This window comes from Pantherophis guttatus, chromosome 15 (genome assembly GCF_059756535.1).
Source record: "Pantherophis guttatus breed Tessera chromosome 15, ASM5975653v1, whole genome shotgun sequence".
NCBI lineage: Eukaryota > Metazoa > Chordata > Lepidosauria > Squamata > Colubridae > Pantherophis > Pantherophis guttatus.
The window spans coordinates 2,516,905-2,535,000 of record NC_142077.1 but is presented as its reverse complement, the minus strand read 5'-3'; the positions used below and the strand labels follow the sequence as shown (position 1 = coordinate 2,535,000).

General features: G+C 46.4%; 1 protein-coding gene across 5 annotated transcripts in view; it reads left to right on the top strand.

Annotated features, from left to right (window-relative positions):
• PRDM16 (PR/SET domain 16) overlaps positions 1-18,096 on the top strand; it is a 321,687-nt gene that overhangs the window by 285,621 nt on the left and 17,970 nt on the right. For all 5 annotated transcript variants that reach the window (XM_087879280.1, XM_087879283.1, XM_087879282.1 and 2 more), the window contains exons 4-7: positions 8,114-8,248; positions 11,229-11,331; positions 15,747-15,945; positions 16,174-16,321. In XM_087879280.1, the coding sequence (XP_087735406.1) occupies positions 8,114-8,248; positions 11,229-11,331; positions 15,747-15,945; positions 16,174-16,321 (585 nt within the window). The remainder of the gene's footprint in view (positions 1-8,113; positions 8,249-11,228; positions 11,332-15,746; positions 15,946-16,173; positions 16,322-18,096) is intronic.

The window sequence follows — 18,096 nt, the reverse complement described above, 5'->3', positions numbered from 1 at the left end:
TCAGTCCAGGACCTCCAAAGCCAGGAGGTCCTCTTGCTATCACGTCTCTCCCTCAAAGACATCTACCTACCCTTAGAGTTTGGGATGACAGCCGGACCACAGCCACCCAGGGATGGGGATTCAGCCGGTTCAGACCAGTTCGGGCGAACCGGATGTTAATTTTAATCTGGTTCACCGAACCGGTTGTTCCAAGGACTGGCTGACTCTGCCCGCCCCATCCCGCCCCTCCCGGGAGTCTCTACACGGCACGTTTTGGATGCCAAGTAAGTCCAGGGCACGCATGGAGGCTCTGGGAGGGCGAAAAACAGTCCTACCGGAATTCCGGAAACGGGCCCATTTCTGGCTTCCGGTGCCCGGGAGAGGCCGTTTTTGCCCTCCTGGAGGCTCAAGAAAAGCCTCCGGAGCCTGGGGAGGGCGAAAACGTCCCCTCCCAGCCATGGTGTAGGAGGCCGAGTAGGCCACGCCCACCCAGCAACTGGGCAGCGAAGCGGTTGCTGAAATTTGTTCAATCCCACCCCCGCGGCCACCCTTGTGGCCAGAAGGACCAGCCCAACCCGAGAGACATGGAGTCACGTTCTCGAAGGCCACGTCCATGGCGCCCAGGGCCGTCATCTTCCAGCCGCTGACACAGAGGCCTTCAGTTCTCTGGGGTTTTTTTTTGTTTTGTTTTTTCCACCCACCCCGAAGGTGTCCTCGTCTTTTCCCAAAAGCGGAACATCTTCAGAAGGTTACCAGTTGCGTCCGCCATCTACCCCACCCACCCGTCCTAAAGAAGACAAACAGAAGAACGGACACGAATCATCCCATCAGAGGGGGGAAGTTTCCATTCCATGTCCTTGCCACGAAGGAAAGACGGGGCATAAAAAGCCCCCCCCCCTCCCGTTTTCTTGTTTTGACGTGGCAGGGAAGATCCAGCTTCAACAATCCGAGCAGTGTCTCGATGCACAATGTCCCATTGAGCGAGACAGATCGTCTTTTATGTCGGCCAGATGAGTGCGTGGGACAACGCAGCTCGGGATTGTTCGGGACAATCTTATTCTGTAGTCAGCAGAAAAGCGAGTAAGGGTGGGATAGTGACCCCCACAAAGCCACCCAGGCACCGTGACCGCGTTGTCATTTTGTGCTTCGTTGTGTTTTGTTTTGTTTTTTCAATATTTCGATTCTTCTCGTCCCGCCTCGCCCCCTCAACGTTTGGAAATGTCGGGAGGAACAACCCATCGGCACCGCCATCGCTTCTCGCCATCTCATCCTTTCTCTTCCTTCCTCCCTTCCCTCGCCTGCCTTTCCCCCCCATCTTCCATTTTGCCCATCGGGGGCAAAGTCAAAAAACCGTGAAATTCGAAATAACCGCCAAGGGTCAACTCCAAAAAAAAAAAACTAAAATGGGAAAGGGTTCATCGGTGGAAGGCCTTCTTCGTCTCCAGCTCTTTCAAAGCAGATGGCGAAGGCTGCTTCGAAGTGGGAAGGAAGGAAGGAAGGAAGGAAGGGGATAGATAGATAGATAGACAGACAGACAGACAGACAGATAGACAGACAGACAGACAGATAGAATAAGTAGAAAGATAGGTAGATAGGTAGATACATAGAATCTATCCTGTTTGGACGGCAAGAAGAAGAATAGAAAAAGAAATTGGCAGGAAGGAAGGTCAAAGGAAAGAAGGAGAACAGAAAAAGAAAGAACGGAAGGAAGGAAGATCAGAGCCAAGAAGAAGAATAGAAAAAGAAATGGGAAGGAAGGAAGGTCAAAGGAAAGAAGGAGAATACAAAAAAAAAGAAGGAAGGGAGATCTGAGTAAAGAGAATAGAAGAAGGAAGGAAGGAAGATCAGAGCAAAGAAGAAGAATAGAAAAAGAATTGGAAGGAAGGAAGATCAAAGGAAAGGAGGAGAATAGAAAAAGAAGGAAGGGAAGGGAAGGGAAGGGAGGAAGGAAGGTCAAAGGAAAGGAGAAGAGAAAAAGAAGGAAGGAAGATCAGAGGAAAGAAAATAGAAAAAGGAAGGAAGGAAGGAAGGAAGATCAGAAGAAGAATAGACAAAGAATTGGAAGGAAGGAAGATCAAGGGAAGGAGAGAATAGGAAAAAAAAGGAAGGAAGGAAAGGAAGGAAGGAAAGGAAGGAAGGAAGATCAGAGCAAAGAAGAAGAATAGAAAAAGAATTGGAAGGAAGGAAGATCAAAGGAAAGAAGGAGAATAGAAAAAGAAGGAAGGAAGGAAAGGAAGGAAGGAAAGAAGAAAGATCAGAGCAAAGAAGAAGAATAGAAAAAGAATTGGAAGGAAGGAAGATCTATTTTTTTTCTTCTCCAGGATAAGTCACTCCCAACACCCTGTCCCACCGTCGCCCTGTTCCCTCTCTGCATCTCAGATGCCCTGGGCATTTTAAAAACCCCTTTGAAATCAAGAGATACACCCCCCCCACCCCTCCGTCTTTCAAGCTTCCATCCTGCCCCTCCCTCAACTTTCCCCTTCTGGGGGAAAAGACCCTCCCAGAGTGGGAACCGGCAGCGGCGGCGACAGTGCGTCGAATCCCGAAGACCCCCCAACCCCAGTTTTCTCGGCCGAAACCTTTTCCTTCATCTTTTGCTCTTTAATTGGCCCGGGGTCTTGGAACCCGGCCAGGGGGGATCATATTATTATTATTATTATTATTATTATTATTATTATTATTATTATTATTATTATTATTATTATTATTATTATTATTTTCCCCCACCCCTTAAAAAAAAGAAAAAAAAGAAAAATGCAAAAAAAAAAAAAAGCAAAATTAGGCCGGAGGGGGAAAAAAATATTAAAAATTTGCAATGCAAAGCTGGCTTCAATTGACGGTCAGGTAGTCCCCCCCCCTTTTCCCCCCACCCCTACCCCAATCTCCCCTCTCGCTCCCTTCGCACAACAAAGTCCCCATTGTGGAACCCACGTAGCCCCTTCGGCCCCCGGAGAATCCAAGGCTTGCCGAAGGACGTCAGGCCTGCCTTCGAATAAATAAATCAGAAACACTTCAAGCCCTCCAAGGGAAAGATTCTTCATTAGACACCCTCCTTCTCTTTTTCTCCTTCTCCTTCTTCTTCTCCTTCTCCTTATTTTTTTTTCTCCCCCCTTGCCCTCCTGCCCGTTCCAAGCCGAGTTTGAGTTGGACCCCGTCCAGCAACCCCACGGCAGGCTAATGGGTGTCTCCCTCTCCATCCCCACTCCTTGATTTTCCGCACCCCTCTTTTTTTTTTCTCCCCTTCCCCCTCACCCCTCGTCTCCCACCCGGGATGGACAAAAGACCCCTTTCTTGCTTTCCCAGGACTGACAAGTTTATCCAAATATTCCCGGCTTTACGAATCGCTCCTTTTTTTTTTTTTCGGAATCGATCGGCGGCCGTAAAAAGAACACTTTTGTGCGTCTTGCAAAAAAAAACAAAAAACACCATATCGGGGTGAGCGGGGGGGACAGGGGATGAGGAGGGAGGGGGAAGCCCACGTGAGGCCACGGGACGATGAAGCTGACGGGCGGGAAAAATTTTTTTGCAATTCGTCTGGGATGTCCCACGAAGAAGACGCAGCTTTGCGTTGACCCGTTCTCCACAACGCATTTTTTTTCCGATCATCTAGGTCAGTGATGGCTAACCTTTTTGCCATCGCGTGCCAAAAGAGGGGGGGTGCAGGGGTGTCGTGCGTGCATGTGCCCACACCCATAATTCAGTGCACCCCGCCCCACCGTGCATGTGTGCGCGACCCCCCCAATGGTCTCCCTGCTATTGGCGCACGATGGCAGAGTGGGACTGGAAGGCCCCTTTTTCACCCACCCCAGGCTCCAGAGCCTTTCTAGGAGTCTGGGGAGGGCAAAAACAGCCTTCCCCAACCCCCCGGAGGCCCTCCGGAGGCCAGAAATGGCCCATTTCCCAACTTCCGGTGGGCCCAGAAGGCCCGAAAATCAGCTGGCCTGCATGCGCATATGTGCTGGAACTGAGCTAGGGCAACACTCATGTGCCCACAGATATGGCTCCGCGTGTCACCTGTGACACGCGTGCCATAGGTTCGCCATCACGGATATAGGTGTTCCTTGACTTAAAACCGTTCATTTAACGACAATTCAAACTTACGCGCCCCCCTGAAAAAAAAGGGACTTGTGGACCGGTCCTCGCACTTACGTCCGTCGTAGCATTTCCCCAGGGTCATGGTGTGATCAGAATTCAGGGGCTTGGCAACCCGGCTTGTATTTAAGGCTGCCGTGGCATTCGTGGTTGCTATTTATGTCGTTTTCTGAGAAGCCAAGTCAAAATGGGGCTTGGGGGCAGTGGGGGGGAGAAGCCAGATTCGCTTAATGACTGGGTGATTCCTTTCAATGACTGCAGTGGCTTAACAACCGTGGCCAAAAAAAAAAAAGAGAGATTGTAAAGTTGTGTGGTGGCGCGACGGTTAGAATGCAGGATGGCAAGCTGACTCTGCCCACTGCCGGAAGTTCGATCCTGACCAGCTCGAGGTTGGCTCAGCCTTGGGTCCTTCCGAGGTCGGTAAAATGAGAGGGGCAAGATTGTGGGGGGCAAAAGGCTGACTCTGTAAACCACTTAGAGAGGGCTGTGAAAGCATGGTGAAGGGGTATATAAGTCTAAGCACTATTCTATTCTATTATCTATTCTATTCTATTTTTTACTCTACTCTACTCCTATTCTTCTATTCTATTCTATTCTATTCTATTCTCCTATTATTCTATTCTATTATTCTATTCTATTCTATTCTATTATCTATTCTATTCTATTGTCTATTCTATTCTATTCTATTCTATTATCATATTATCCTATTCTATTATTCTATTCTATTCTATTATCTATTCTATTCTATTGTCTATTCTATTCTATTCTATTCTATTATCATATTATCCTATTCTATTATTCTATTCTATTCTATTATCTATTCTATTCTATTGTCTATTCTATTCTATTCTATTTTTTACTCTACTCTACTCCTATTCTTCTATTCTATTCTATTCTATTATTCTATTCTATTCTATTCTATTCTATTCTATTCTATTCTCCTATTCTCCTATTATTCTATTCTATTGTCTATTCTCTTCTATTTTCTCTTCTCTTCTGTTTTCTACTCTACTCTACTCCTATTATTCTATTCTATTCTATTCTATTCTATTGTCTATTCTATTCTCTTCTATTTTCTACTCTACTCTACTTCTATCCTTCTCTTCTCTTCTCTTCTATTCTATTCTATTCTATTCTTCTTTTCTTCTATTCTTCTTCTATTCTATTCTATTCTATTGTCTATTCTCTTCTATTTTCTACTCTACTTTACTCCTATTCTTCTCCTCTCTTCTCTTCTCTTCTCTTCTCTTCTCTTCTCTTCTATTCTATTCTATTCTATTCTATTCTTCTTTTCTTCTATTCTGTTCTTCTATTCTATTCTATTCTATTGTCTATTCTCTTCTATTTTCTATTCTCTTCTATTTTCTACTCTACTCTACTCCTATTCTTCTCTTCTCTTCTCTTCTCTTCTCTTCTATTCTATTCTATTCTATTCTATTCTATTCTTCTTTTCTTCTATTCTGTTCTTCTATTCTATTCTATTCTATTGTCTATTCTCTTCTATTTTCTACTCTACTTTACTCCACTCCGCTCCACTCCATCCATCCCATCCCATCCCATCCTGTCCCATCCTAAGGGATGTGACTTGCTAACCGTCTGCTAACTAACTCTGGGCAGTTTAACAGCTACAAACCTTTTACTCCGCAAACCCGTTTCGTCACTCTAAACCAAGGTTCCTCCCGCAGAGAAAAAACAAAACAAAAGAAAACAAAACAAAAAGAACCAGGCGTTGCTTTGCCCCCGTCTGTTTTTAACCAGGTTTGTGGGGTAACTAGCAGCCTTCAGAGCCTGTGTCGGTCACCGAAACCCACCTTCGGATAAACACGGCGGGAAGAGCCCACCAGCCCCTGGGTATTTTTCTATCGGCCCGAGAGCGGAGCTGCGAAGCCTCATAAAACCTATGACTGATGTATCCTCGGAAAGCTATAAAAATTTATGGAGGCGAAAAGCCCAGATGGAAAGGCCTGGATCTGTTCCCCAGCCAGCCGCCCCGAGATGGAGAATTCAACCTGCAGCCAGGATCTGCTTGTGATAACAGCCCCATCTGGCCCACAGAAGCCAACCAAATCGTTTCAGCAGCAACAGCAACACGGCACAGCGCTCGGGGGGGGGGCTGTCTTTTTGGGGGGGCGGTTGGGGTGAGAAGATGTCTCTCTTTGCATTTTTGCCTCCACAGCTGGCAAGGTTCGCAAGGGATGAAGGCCGAGGGATGATGAGAAAGTTTGCAAAAGCAGAAATGGGAAGGGAGGGGAGCCGGGGTGAAATCCAGCAGGTTCTGACAGGTTTCGACGAACTGGTAGCGGAAATTTTGAGTAGTTTGGAGAAGCAGCAAATACCACCTCTTGCTGGCCCCAGAGCGGGGTGCGAATGGAGATTTTGCAGTATCCTTCCCCCTGGAATGGGGTGGGAATGGGGATTTTGCAGTATCCTTCCCCTGCCGTACCCACCAAGCCACGCCCACCAAGCCATGCCCACAGAACCAGTAGTAAAAAAAAAATTGCATTCCACCACTCTGTTAAAAAAAAAAAAAAAGAGGAATGTCGAAAAAGTTGGGAAATTTTGGCGTTCTCATTGCCGGCGTTTATGGCACGGATTGATCTATTTCCTTGGACCGCCACTGCTTTGAAATTCACCGAATCTAGTACTCAACGCATTTTGACGCGAACATTTTTGCCCCGGTACTCATCTTTCATTTGCTACTCGACGCGTTCAGCTAGAACTTGTCAGTTTCGGCTGCCTTGTGACTCCCGACGTTATTCTTTATGGGGAAAAATTTGTTTGCTACTCATCGTTTTTGCTACTCATTGGGCCTCCTGGAACCAATTAACGCTGAGTACCACTGTATTATGTAATGTATTATATATTGTAGTATGTAATGGGATGCGGTGGCTCAGTGGCTAAGACACTGAGCTTGTTGATCGAAAGGTCGGCAGTTCGGCGGTTCGAATCCCTAGTGCCGCGTAATGGGGTGAGCTCCTGTGACTTGTCCCAGCTTCCGCCAACCTAGCAGTTCGAAAGCACGTAAAAAAAATGCAAGTAGAAAAATAGGGACCACCTTTGGGGGGAAGGGAACAGCGTTCCGTGCGCCTTTGGCGTTGAGAGGTTCCAAGAAGGTCTCTCAGATCTTAGGTCCTCCTAGATTTGGTCCAGTAGACAAGTCCACTGTTGATGGACCAACATTTGTGATGGACCTGCAATGGACCTGCCTGGACTTAACTTCTCTCTCTCTCTCTTTCACTTTCTCTTTCTTTCTCTCTCTGTCTCCTTCTCTTTCTCTCTGTAGTTCTCTCTCTGTTTCCTTCTCTTTCTCTCTCTTTCATCCCCGTGTCTCTCAGTCTGTCTCTCTGTCTTTCTCTATCTCTCTATCTCTTTTCTCTCTCCTTCTGTCTGTCTCTCTCTTTTCTTTCTCTCTTTTTCTCCTCTCTTTTTCTCTCTGTCTCTGTCTCTCTCTGTCTCCTTCTCTTTCTCTCTGTCTTTCTCTCTCACTCTTTCTCTTTCTCTCTCTTTCATCGCCGTGTCTCTCAGTCTGTCTCTGTCTTTCTCTATCTCTCTATCTCTTTTCTCTCTCCTTCTGTCTGTCTCTCTCTTTTCTTTCTCTCTTTTTCTTTCTCTTTTTCTTTCTTTCTCTCTCTCTTTTCTTTCTCTCTCTCTCTTTTTCTCCTCTCTTTTTTCCTCTCTCCGTCTTTCTCTTTCTTTCTCTCTCTGTCTCTCTCTGTCTCCTTCTCTTTCTCTCTCTCTGTCTTTCTCTTTCTCTCTCTTTCATCCTCGTGTCTCTCAGTCTGTCTCTCTGTCTTTCACTATCTCTTTTCTCTCTCCTTCAGTCTCTCTTTTTTCTTTTTCTTTCTCTTTTTCTTTCTCTCTCTATTTCTCTTTCTCTCTCATTTCTCTCTTTCAGTCTCTCTCTCTGTGTGTCTCTGTGTCTCTCTCTGTCTCTGTCATTCTCTCTGTGTGTGTCTCTGTCTCTCTCTCTCTCTCTCTTCCTGCCACGATCAGTTCTTTCTGGATTTCTTTCATCTCAACCTCCCTCAATCCTCTCTTGCAGACTGGCGAAGCTCTGGACCTCAACAAATTTTGCATGGATGGAAACCCGACGTCCAGCGGGAACTGGTTGAAATATATCCGGGTCGCTCGCTCGAGCGAAGAACAAAACTTAGTGGTGTGTCCCATTAATGAACAGGTATGGACTTTTGTGCATATATATAGACATATATACGCAAACCTACATGCGTGAAAAAATCATTAGTTAAAGTTGTTGGAGAAATCAAGTGGGGATTGACAGTTTAGTTGAACCTAAGCGATAAAATCCGAAATAATGTTCTTTGTAGCCTAAAAGAAGACCAAACTCTACATCATTTAATTGCTGTTTACATTTGCCCACCAGCAAAAGATCCAAGTATATCTCTCCCATGTCAGGACTATCTAAGATTGCTGGTTCTGACCCCCTAAAACAGGAGTTGGGAGCCATGAAAATGCTTCTTCTTCTTCCTCCTCCTTCTCCTCTTCTTCCTCCCTCCTCCTCCTCCATCATCTTCCTTCTCTCTTCTCCTCCTCCTCTTCCTCCTCCTCTTCCTCCTCATTCCTCTTCTTCTTTTTCTTCTTCTTCTTTCTCCTTCCTCCTTCTCCTCCATCATCTTCCTTCTCTCTCCTCCTCCTCCTTCTTTTTCTTCTTCTTTTTCTCCTTCATCCTCCTCCTCCCCCTCCTCTTCCCGCTCCTCCTCCTCCTCCCCATCCCCTTCTTCTTCTCCTTTTCCTCCTCCTCCCCTTCCCCTTCTCCTTCCCCTTCCCCTCCCTCCTCCTCCTCCTCTTCCTCTTCTTCTCCTTCTCCTTCTCTTTCTCCCTCTCCTCCTCCTCCTTTTCTTCTTTATTTTCTCCTTCTTTTTCTTCTCCTTCACCTTCTCCTCCTCCTCCTCCCCTTCCCCTTCCCCTCTTCCCTCTTCTTCTTCTTCTCCTTCTCCTTCCTCCTCCTCCTCATTCTTCTCCTTCTCCTTCTTTCTTCCTCCTTCCTCTCCCCTCTACCACCACCTCCTCCTCCTCCTCCTCCTTATCATCCCCATCCTCTTCTTCTTCATCACATCCTCTTCTTCCTCCTCCTCCTCTTCTCATTCAAAATTCAATTTTTTAAATTCTTCTTTTTAGCCATTGGGCTTATTCAGAGGGGCCTGCTCCTTTAAAAAAAAAAAAGGAATCTTTTTAAAGACATCCCTGAGTTGTTAGGAGATTGGGGGTGGGGAGAGAAGAAAATTCTCTTGGGGGGGGGGAAAGGAAAAAAAATAATACAAGGTTTATTACAGTCCTTCAACCTCAAATTCAATTTTAATTGGTAAGCTCTGCCCTCTAGTGGGGGAACCCCCAAACGTCAGGCTTTCCCCCAAAGAAAGAATGAGTATATATATATATATATATATATATATTCACTCCTGAGAGGTTTTTTTTTTTTTTATTTCTTTAAGTTCACCAGCCAGGTTTTTCCATCTATTAAGTTAATATTTGACAGACCGTTTGGCTGTATCAGGAAAAATGGTGGCAGAATGCATTGGCTTTAAAGAAGAAGAGGAAGGAGGGAAAGTAAACAGAATTCAGGGAGAAACAATAACAGTTTTGTACCCCATAAGAGAGGGGAGGGAAAAAAAGTGAAATGGAATACTGTTCTTTTTGCTTGCTGCAGGATGGTATGTATTATACCCCTGAATGAATCTTTCTTTTAAATTGAAATCTGTGCGTGGCACCATTCGGACGCCGCTCAAATTCGCCTGCAAACCAGATTTGAGTCATTTTTTTAAAAAAATGATGAATTTTCACAGCCTGTTTTCACAGAGAAGAGGAAGGGGGTGGGTTTTGAGGCTGAAGGGCTGCCTTTCCCAATATTTGACTTCCCAAGGGTGATGGAGTTTGTAGTACTTGGGCCGTTGGGGGATGGTTTTTAGCGTGGGAAGAAGGGAAGAGGAAATCACCTGGAACAGTTTAAAAGTTTAGGAAAGAGAGTTGAGTTGAACTGGGCTGGGGGTTTCTAGCCCCCCCTAAACCCATTGGTGGGGGAAATTTGACAAAATTCATAGAAGCATTTTCTCTGAATATTCCCCTCTGTTAGGTGGGTTTATATATGTAGATGTAGTTGGGTAAAATACAAAAGGAAGGGGAGGGAGGGAGGGAAGGGAAGGAGCGAGGGAGGGATGGAGGAGGGAAGGAAGGAGGGAAGGAAGGAAAGAAAGAAAGAAAGAAAGAAAGAAAGAAAGAAAGGGAAAATGGAAGGGAGGAAGGAGAAAAAGGAAAGGGAGGAAGGAGAGAAGGGAAAGGAAGGCAGGAAGGAAGGGAAGGAGGAGAAAAATGGAAGGAGAAAGAAGGGAGGAAGGAGAAAAAGGAAAGGGAGGAAGGAGAAAAGGGAAAGGAAGGAAGGAGAAAGAAAGGAAGGAAGGAGAAAAGGGAAAGGGAGGAAGGAGAAAAGGAAGGAAGGAAGGAGAAAAAGGGAAGGAGAAGGAAGGAGAAAAAGGGAAGGAGGGAGGGAAGGAAGGAAGAAAAGACCTATACATATGTCAATTATTTTGAAATAAACCATAAAGGGGAATTCTTGGCACTACACTGAGAGTTGGTAGAGGGAAAAAATGTAGGAAAATGTTCTTCCCAGCTCTTTGACCGAGATGGGTGGTCCCTAAATTTAAAATATAAATAAATCCATACATACATACATACATACATACATACATACATACATACATGCATACATAGCTTGAAATGGGCAAGAGGTGAGCAAACCTCGTATATCCCCAATCGGTCATTGCTAATGGCCGGACCGAGGCTGATGGACTCATCAGAAGTTCATCAGAAGGTTTGTTGGAGCGGGGTTATCTCCAGAAAATGCTACGCCAATCAGAAAACATTGAGAAAAACCAAGGCAGGCAGGACCAGAATTTCCCCCTGTTGAACATCCCAAACATACAACGGCAGAACCTTCTCCGACACGCCCATCATCTCCACGAGAACCTTCTGGGACAGTATCAAGCGATCGCTCTCCACCACCGTGATCAAGCCGAATCGCCTCCTTTTTTCATTTCAAATAACATTGGACACCCAAGTAGCTGCTGTGTTTAATTTCTCTCCCCCACCCTCTTTTTCCCTCCCTCTCTCTCTCTCTCCTTCTGTCCCTTGTTGTCCACGTCTAGATTTATTATAAAGTTATTAGAGAAATAGAGCCGGGAGAAGAGCTGCTCATGTATACGAAAGAAGGAACGTTGTCTGCTGGAAACCTGCCGCCTAGTTTGGAAGGTGAGAGCCGTTTCTTCTTCTTTCCCAAAATTAACACCTCTTCCGTTCCAAGATACAAAAAAAGGCAAGTGGATTATTTTGGACCGTTGCACCACCAGAACGGATCATCGGGGCCGGGGAACTCATCACGGTGTTGCTTTGGACTTTTGAGGTCCTCCTGCCTGGCTCTTGCTATTGAGGTGTTCGCGTTAGCCATTCACAAATTAGAAGAGAATATTTGTAGCTCAAGGGTCGAAGGTTTCATTACGTCTTCGTGTTAGAAATTCTGTTTATATCTAGCAGCCCAGAGCAAACAAAGAGCACTGTCACCATGTGCTTTACTGCTCAACTGTTTTTACTGTAACAGGAAACTCTGCTTAGAACAACGGAGCATAGAGGAGTGATGGCTAACCTTTTTGCCATCGCGTGCCTGGAGCGGGGGGGGTTCGCACGCGCGCGTGCCCACACCCATAATTCTATGCACCAGCGCTGTCCGAAGACGTCTCCGTGGTCATGTGGCCGGCATGACTCAACGCCAAAGGCGCACGGAACACTGTGACCTTCCCATCAAAGGTGGCCCCTATTTTTCTACTTGCATTTTTTTTTTTTACATGCTTTCGAACTGCTAGGTTGGCAGAAGCTGGGATAAGTCACGGGAGTTCACCCCGTTATGCGGCACTCGGGATTCGAACTGCCGATCTTTCGATCGACAAGCTCAGCATCTTCACCACAGGTTCCTATTAAAAAAAAATGAACCCAGCGTGGGAGGAAGGAAACGGAAAAGCAACATACCTTTCTGACCTTCCTAGGTGTTTATTATTATTTCAATTCCCCCCACCCTCCCAAAAAAAAGGGCATTTGCAAAGAAAATCAAACATTTTTATCCCACAATGGCCGGGTTTTTTTTTAATTTTTCTCCCCGTTTTGTCCTCCCGGTTCCGTATCACACAGAGGCAGTGCGGCTTAATTGCTTCCCAAACACAACACCCTATCATCAGGAGGAAAAAGAAAAAAAACATTTGACGGTTAAATTCTTAGCCTTTCCTTATTTTTTTCTATCCTTTCTTTTATTTTTATTTTTTTTTTAAATACTCAACCCTTTTACCCCCCTCTCTGGGGGCAGGAGAGTGCCAAATCGCTTTTTTTATTTTTTATTTTTTTAAAGGGAAATGCTAAAAGGGATCCTACAAAGATAATTTTCTTTTCTTTTTTTTCCCCCCGCCCCAAACGGCAGCCAAATACAGCAAGACCCCCTTATCACCTCCCTTATCTCTGCAGGAAATTCTGGTAGGCCACTTCAATTCCTTTCCAGACATGTTTTGCTGGCCGATTGGCATATAATTGCCTTCCCCTCTGATCCCAAGGAGGAAAACTGTTTTGACCTTGTCCAGCTTTTATTATAACAGGCAGTCCTCGACCGACGACCAAAACGGAAGCCCCAGATTTCTTTGGCTAAGAGAGACCTTTGTTAAGCGAATTTTCGCCCAGGACCGGGAACATGAGTGCGCATACGCAAAACACGGGAATTCGCTCACACGCGCCATCCACATCAAAAAACACAGTGATATAGGCCGCAGTGGGCTGCTGGGAGTTCGCAGGGGTTCGGGAGAACCTCTAGCTAAGATTCTGTGCAGTTCGGAGAACCCCCCCCCAATCCCACTCCTGGTTGGCCCCGCCCACCCAACCCCTCCCCTCCCAGGAGTCCTCACGTGGCCCGTTTTGGATGCAGATAAGTGCAGGGTGCGCACAGAGGCTTAGGTAGGGTGAAAAACGGGCCTACCGGAAGTTTGGGAGGCCAGAAATGGGCCTCCGGAGCCTGGGGAGGCCATTTTTGCCCTCCCGGAGGCTCAGGAAAAGCCTCCGGAGCCTGGGGAGGGCAAAAATGCACCCCTCCCCCACCGTGGTGCAGGAGGCCGACTAATACGAGTCTTCTGAACTTTGACTGCATTCTTGGCCCCGTTGTTAAGCGAATCTCAACAGTTGTTAAGTTAGTCACACAGTTGTTAAGTGAATTGGGCTTCCCCACTGACTCTGCTCATCGCAAAAGGGGATCGCGTGCCCCCGGGGACACTGCAACCGTCATAAATACGAACCAATTGTCGAGCCTCCAAATTTTGATCGGGGATGGTACAACGGTCGTAAGTCTGAAAAAACGGCCCTGCGTCATATTTTTTTTCCATATTTTTTGAACGGTCGCTAAACAAAACTGCTGTAAATCAAGAACTACCTACATAGGAGCACCCCCATACCCCCCCAAAAAAGAAATGAGTATTAAATATCATTTGAAGCTTTTAAGCCTGCTTTTGAACCAAACCCTTCTGGCTTTCAAACTTTTAAAAGTTTGAAAAACTTTTGCAAATTTCTCTCTCGGAAAGTCAGACTTCCACACAGTTCAATTTGGGGAGGGGGCATTGCACAGACGCAAACACACCCCTGTGCTCACCCACACACTCGTACACACAAAAAAAATCACATAGGGTTGAAGGGTTTAAGTCAACCCTCGTGCTCACCCCGTTCGAGAAAGCGTGAAATTTTCATTGCCAAACAAACTGGAGAAAGGGAGAGAGAGGGAAAAAAAACCACAATAAACTGCATGGCAAACAGAAGGAGAGAAAAAAAAAAGAAGAAGAAGAAGAAAAGAATTTAAAACTAACTTTGTTCTCCCGGAAAATTTACAGCGGGGAAATGAATTGTTTGGCTTGGCCCTTGTGTCAGGATGCTGCCTTGTGAACTTAATAATAGCTGCCCTTCTTTTTAATTCGTTTGACCTTGACTGGAATAATTTATTGTGTGCGTTAGAGGAAACACACACACGCACACACACAGAGCTCCTTCTGCACAACACTTTCTTTTAAAGCAAAGAATTGAAGGGGCAGGATTTTGGTTGCCACGCCAGGATCCTCAGCTCTCAGAATTGTATCCAAAGAAATGCGTCCATGCGCTATCCGCAGATGCGTGCGGCATCACAAAACATGGTGATTCGCTCGCCCGCTCCGTCCTCACACGCGTGCAATGTCAAACGACACGGCAATTCACTCGCGCAGGCCGTCCACGCAGGCGTGCGGCATCAAAATCACGGCGATATAGATCGCGCCCAAGTCAGGTTGCTACAATCGGTTCGCCTGAACCGATACGAACCGGCTGAATCCCACGACTGGTCTGGAGTGATCGTCTAAGCTCAATTGATGGCCCCTTTCCCCATCAAAAAATCTGCAGGAAGGGAAATATAATTCGCGATCCCATTGATCCGATTTGAGAAAAGGCCTTCTCAGGCTGGCATTTGAATAAGGCAGAGTCCGTTTTAATTTATCATTTTTAATTTTTAAAGAGACTTTTAGTGGAGGGGAAACAAAATCCTGTACCCCCAAAGAGTTTTCCATTAAAAACCCTCTATGTCTAGGAAAATTCGTACGACCGACAACGTCGTCGGAGAAATTTACATTAAAAAAAACCGCCTCCATTTAACGTACGTTAAAATTTAGTTTTAATGTACGTTAAAATTTAGTTTTAGTTTGGTTGAGGGAAGCCACAGTAGAAAAAATAGTGAATAAAAATTGCGGATTGCTCTTTAATAGGATATATAAGTCTTTTTCCAGCGTCCTCATGTCGATTGAAAGAGTTAGGTTTTAAGATGTATGTATGTATGTATGTATATAGAGGTAATCCTCGATTTACAGCCAAAAATTTCCGTCGCTAAGCGAGACAGTTGTAAAGGGCCCCGTTTTACGATCTTTCTCCCCAACGTTGTTAAGTGAATCAATGCAATTGTCAAGGTGGTGAAGCGAATCCAGCTTCCCCATCAACTTCACTGCTCCGACAGTTGCAAATTGGGATCATGTGACCCCAGGACACTGAGACCGTCATAAATACGAGTCAGTGATGTCTGAATTTTGATCACGTGACCACAAGGATGCTGTAACGGTCATATGTGTGAAAAACGGTCCTAAGTCACCTTTTTTTCCCCCAATGCCACTGTAACTTCGAACGGTCACTAAATGAATCGACGGCCTGTGTAGCTTTAAGTCCGTGTGGACTTCAACTCCCAGAATTCCCCAGACAGCTGGCTGGGGAATTCTGGGAGTTGAAGTCCAGGTGGCTTAAAGTCACCAAAATCGAGAAGATTTGCAAGATCTCTGCTTGAGAATCGCACCAGTCCGTCAACGAGTTTGATTCCGATAGATTCTCCACAAATATTTTATATATATATGTCTTCTTAAGTTTTCGCGGGTGTGCATACGCAAAAAATTAAAATCTCGGGTGTTTTCCCGCGTCATAATAACCAACTTATTTATAATGACACGGGAAAACACCCGAGATTTTAATTTTTTATATATATATATTATATTTAAATATTTTTATTAAATCGAGGCTCTGGGTGACCTCCGACCCTTCAGCATCGTGGCCGGTAACCGTGGGGGTCTCTGCTTTATCCGCAGACGTTCACACATTCCGTTGCGAGGACTGCGACGAGCTCTTCCAGTCCAAAATGGAGATGAGGCGGCATAAGAAGTACTCCTGTCACGCCGTCGGCTCTCTGTACGAGTCCCTGACCGAGGAGATCAAGCAGGAAGGCATGGAGGACGACCAAGCCCACGAATGCAAAGACTGTGAAAGGATGTTTCCGAACAAGTACAGGTGATGGGGGCAGCCCCAAAGATCGGTGTTTCAGAGGGGGTGGACTCCAACTCCCAGAATTCCCCAGCCGGTAGGGTTGAAAAATACTGGCCTAAAATCTTCGGTGTTCGGGTGATGGTGACACCCCCAAAAGACCAGTCTTTTGCAACTTTTGCAAGGGGGTTGGACTAGAAGACCTCCAAGGCCCCATCCAAACTCGGTTATTTTCCGTCCGTCCTTCTCCCACAGCTTGGAACAGCACATGATCATCCACACGGAAGAAAGGGAATACAAGTGTGACCAATGTCCCAAGGCCTTCAACTGGAAATCCAACTTGATCCGTCACCAGATGTCGCATGACAGCGGCAAGAGATTCGAGTGCGAAAATTGCGTGAAGGTACGGCCTTCGGGGTGGGCGGGCCCTTGTGAAGACTGCCCAAAGGTTGGTTGGCCCAAAGGCCAATGGTCAAATGGCTTCTCTCTCCCTCTCCCTCTCCCTCTCCCTCTCCCTCTCCCTCCCTCTCTCCCTCTCCATCTCCCTCTCTTCCTTTGCTCCCTCTCTCTCCCTCTCTTTCTCTTTCTCTCCCTATCTCCCTCTCCCTCTCCCTCTCCCTCTCTTTCTCTCCCTCTCCATCTCCCTCTCCTTCTCTCCATCTCCCTCTCCCTCTCCCTCTCTTTCTCTGCCCCTCTCCCTCTCTCCCTCTCTTTCTCTTTTTCTCCCTCTTCATCTCCCTCTTCTTCTCTCCGTCTCCCTCTCTCCCTCTTCCTCTCTTCCTCTGCCCCCTCTCTCTCTCCCTCTCTCCATCTCCCTCTCTCTCTCTCTCCCTCTCTTTCTCTCCCTCTCCCTCTCCCACTCTCCCTCTTCATCTCCCTCTCTTCCTCTGCCCCTCTCTCTCTCCCTCTCCCTCTTTCTCTCTCCGTCAATCCTTCAAGGTAGACCAGACTGGAAACCATGAATATTAACACAACCTTTATTGTGAGGTTACAGTAACAGAACCTGGAAGTGCCCCTCCCCTCCTTTACTTTCCACACAGCTAGGGAAGGTCTCTTCTGAGATACTTCTCACGCCCCTTTTCCTTCTGCGGGTTGCGAACGATGCCTTTTGCATGACTGCCCACCGAGCCGTTCGAAAGCGTGCAAACGCGAGTAGATCAATAGGTACCACTTCGGTGGGGGAAGAAACAGCATTCTGTGTGCCTTTGGGCGTACAGCCATGCCGGCCACGTCACCATGAAAGGATCTTTCAGAAAACTCTGGCTGATGAGCACCGTTTCCTAGAATTCGACTCACCTGAAACGGAAAAAACTTTACCTTGTTTAGGGTTTGAATTTTTGCAGGCTGTCCTAGCTGTAAAACGCTTTGGGCGGGCAAAAGAGTGGACCCCAGACCTATAAAGAAGAAGGAATAAAGGCGGGTTTAGGGTCATACACTGATACATATTTATTTATTTATTTATTTATTGTCATATTTATATGCCGTCCTTCTCCCAAGAGACTCGGGGTGGTTCACCGAATAAAACAAATAGAATAAATAGAATTAAAATGTTAAAATCCGATTTAAAAGCCCCAAATCCCTCAAATTAAAATGCACGGCAGATCAGGGAATTTGCTGAAAGAGCCATGTCTTTAGGTCGGCGCGGAAGGTGCGGAGGTCGGGGGCCGGTGGGTAAACCATTCCAGAGGGTCGGTGCGACCACAGAGAACGCCCTCATCCTGGGGGCCGCCAGCCGACACTGTCTGGCCGATGGGACCCGGAGGAGGGCAGTCCTATGTGAGCGCACTTGGGCGGTGGGAGGCCGGTAGGAGGTAGTCCGGCAAGTACCCAATATTAAAGTTTGAAAGCATGCAAATGCAAGTAGATCAATAGGTACCACTTCCCACCGGATTAAGGAGAAACTTCCTAACAGTGAGGACAATTGTGGGTGCTCCATCAGTGGAGGTTTTGAAGAAGAGACTGGGCAGTCACTGGTCTGAAATGGTACAGGGTCTCCTGCTTGAGTGGGTGGTTGGACTAGATGACCTCCAAGGCCCCTACCAGCTCTATTCTGATTGATTGATTCCCTGCCCTTCGGCGTATAGCCACACCGGCGACACGACCATTAGAAATCGTCTTTGGACAATGCCGGCCGGCTCCCTCGGCTAAGAAACGGAGTCGAGCATCGTGCCACGACAG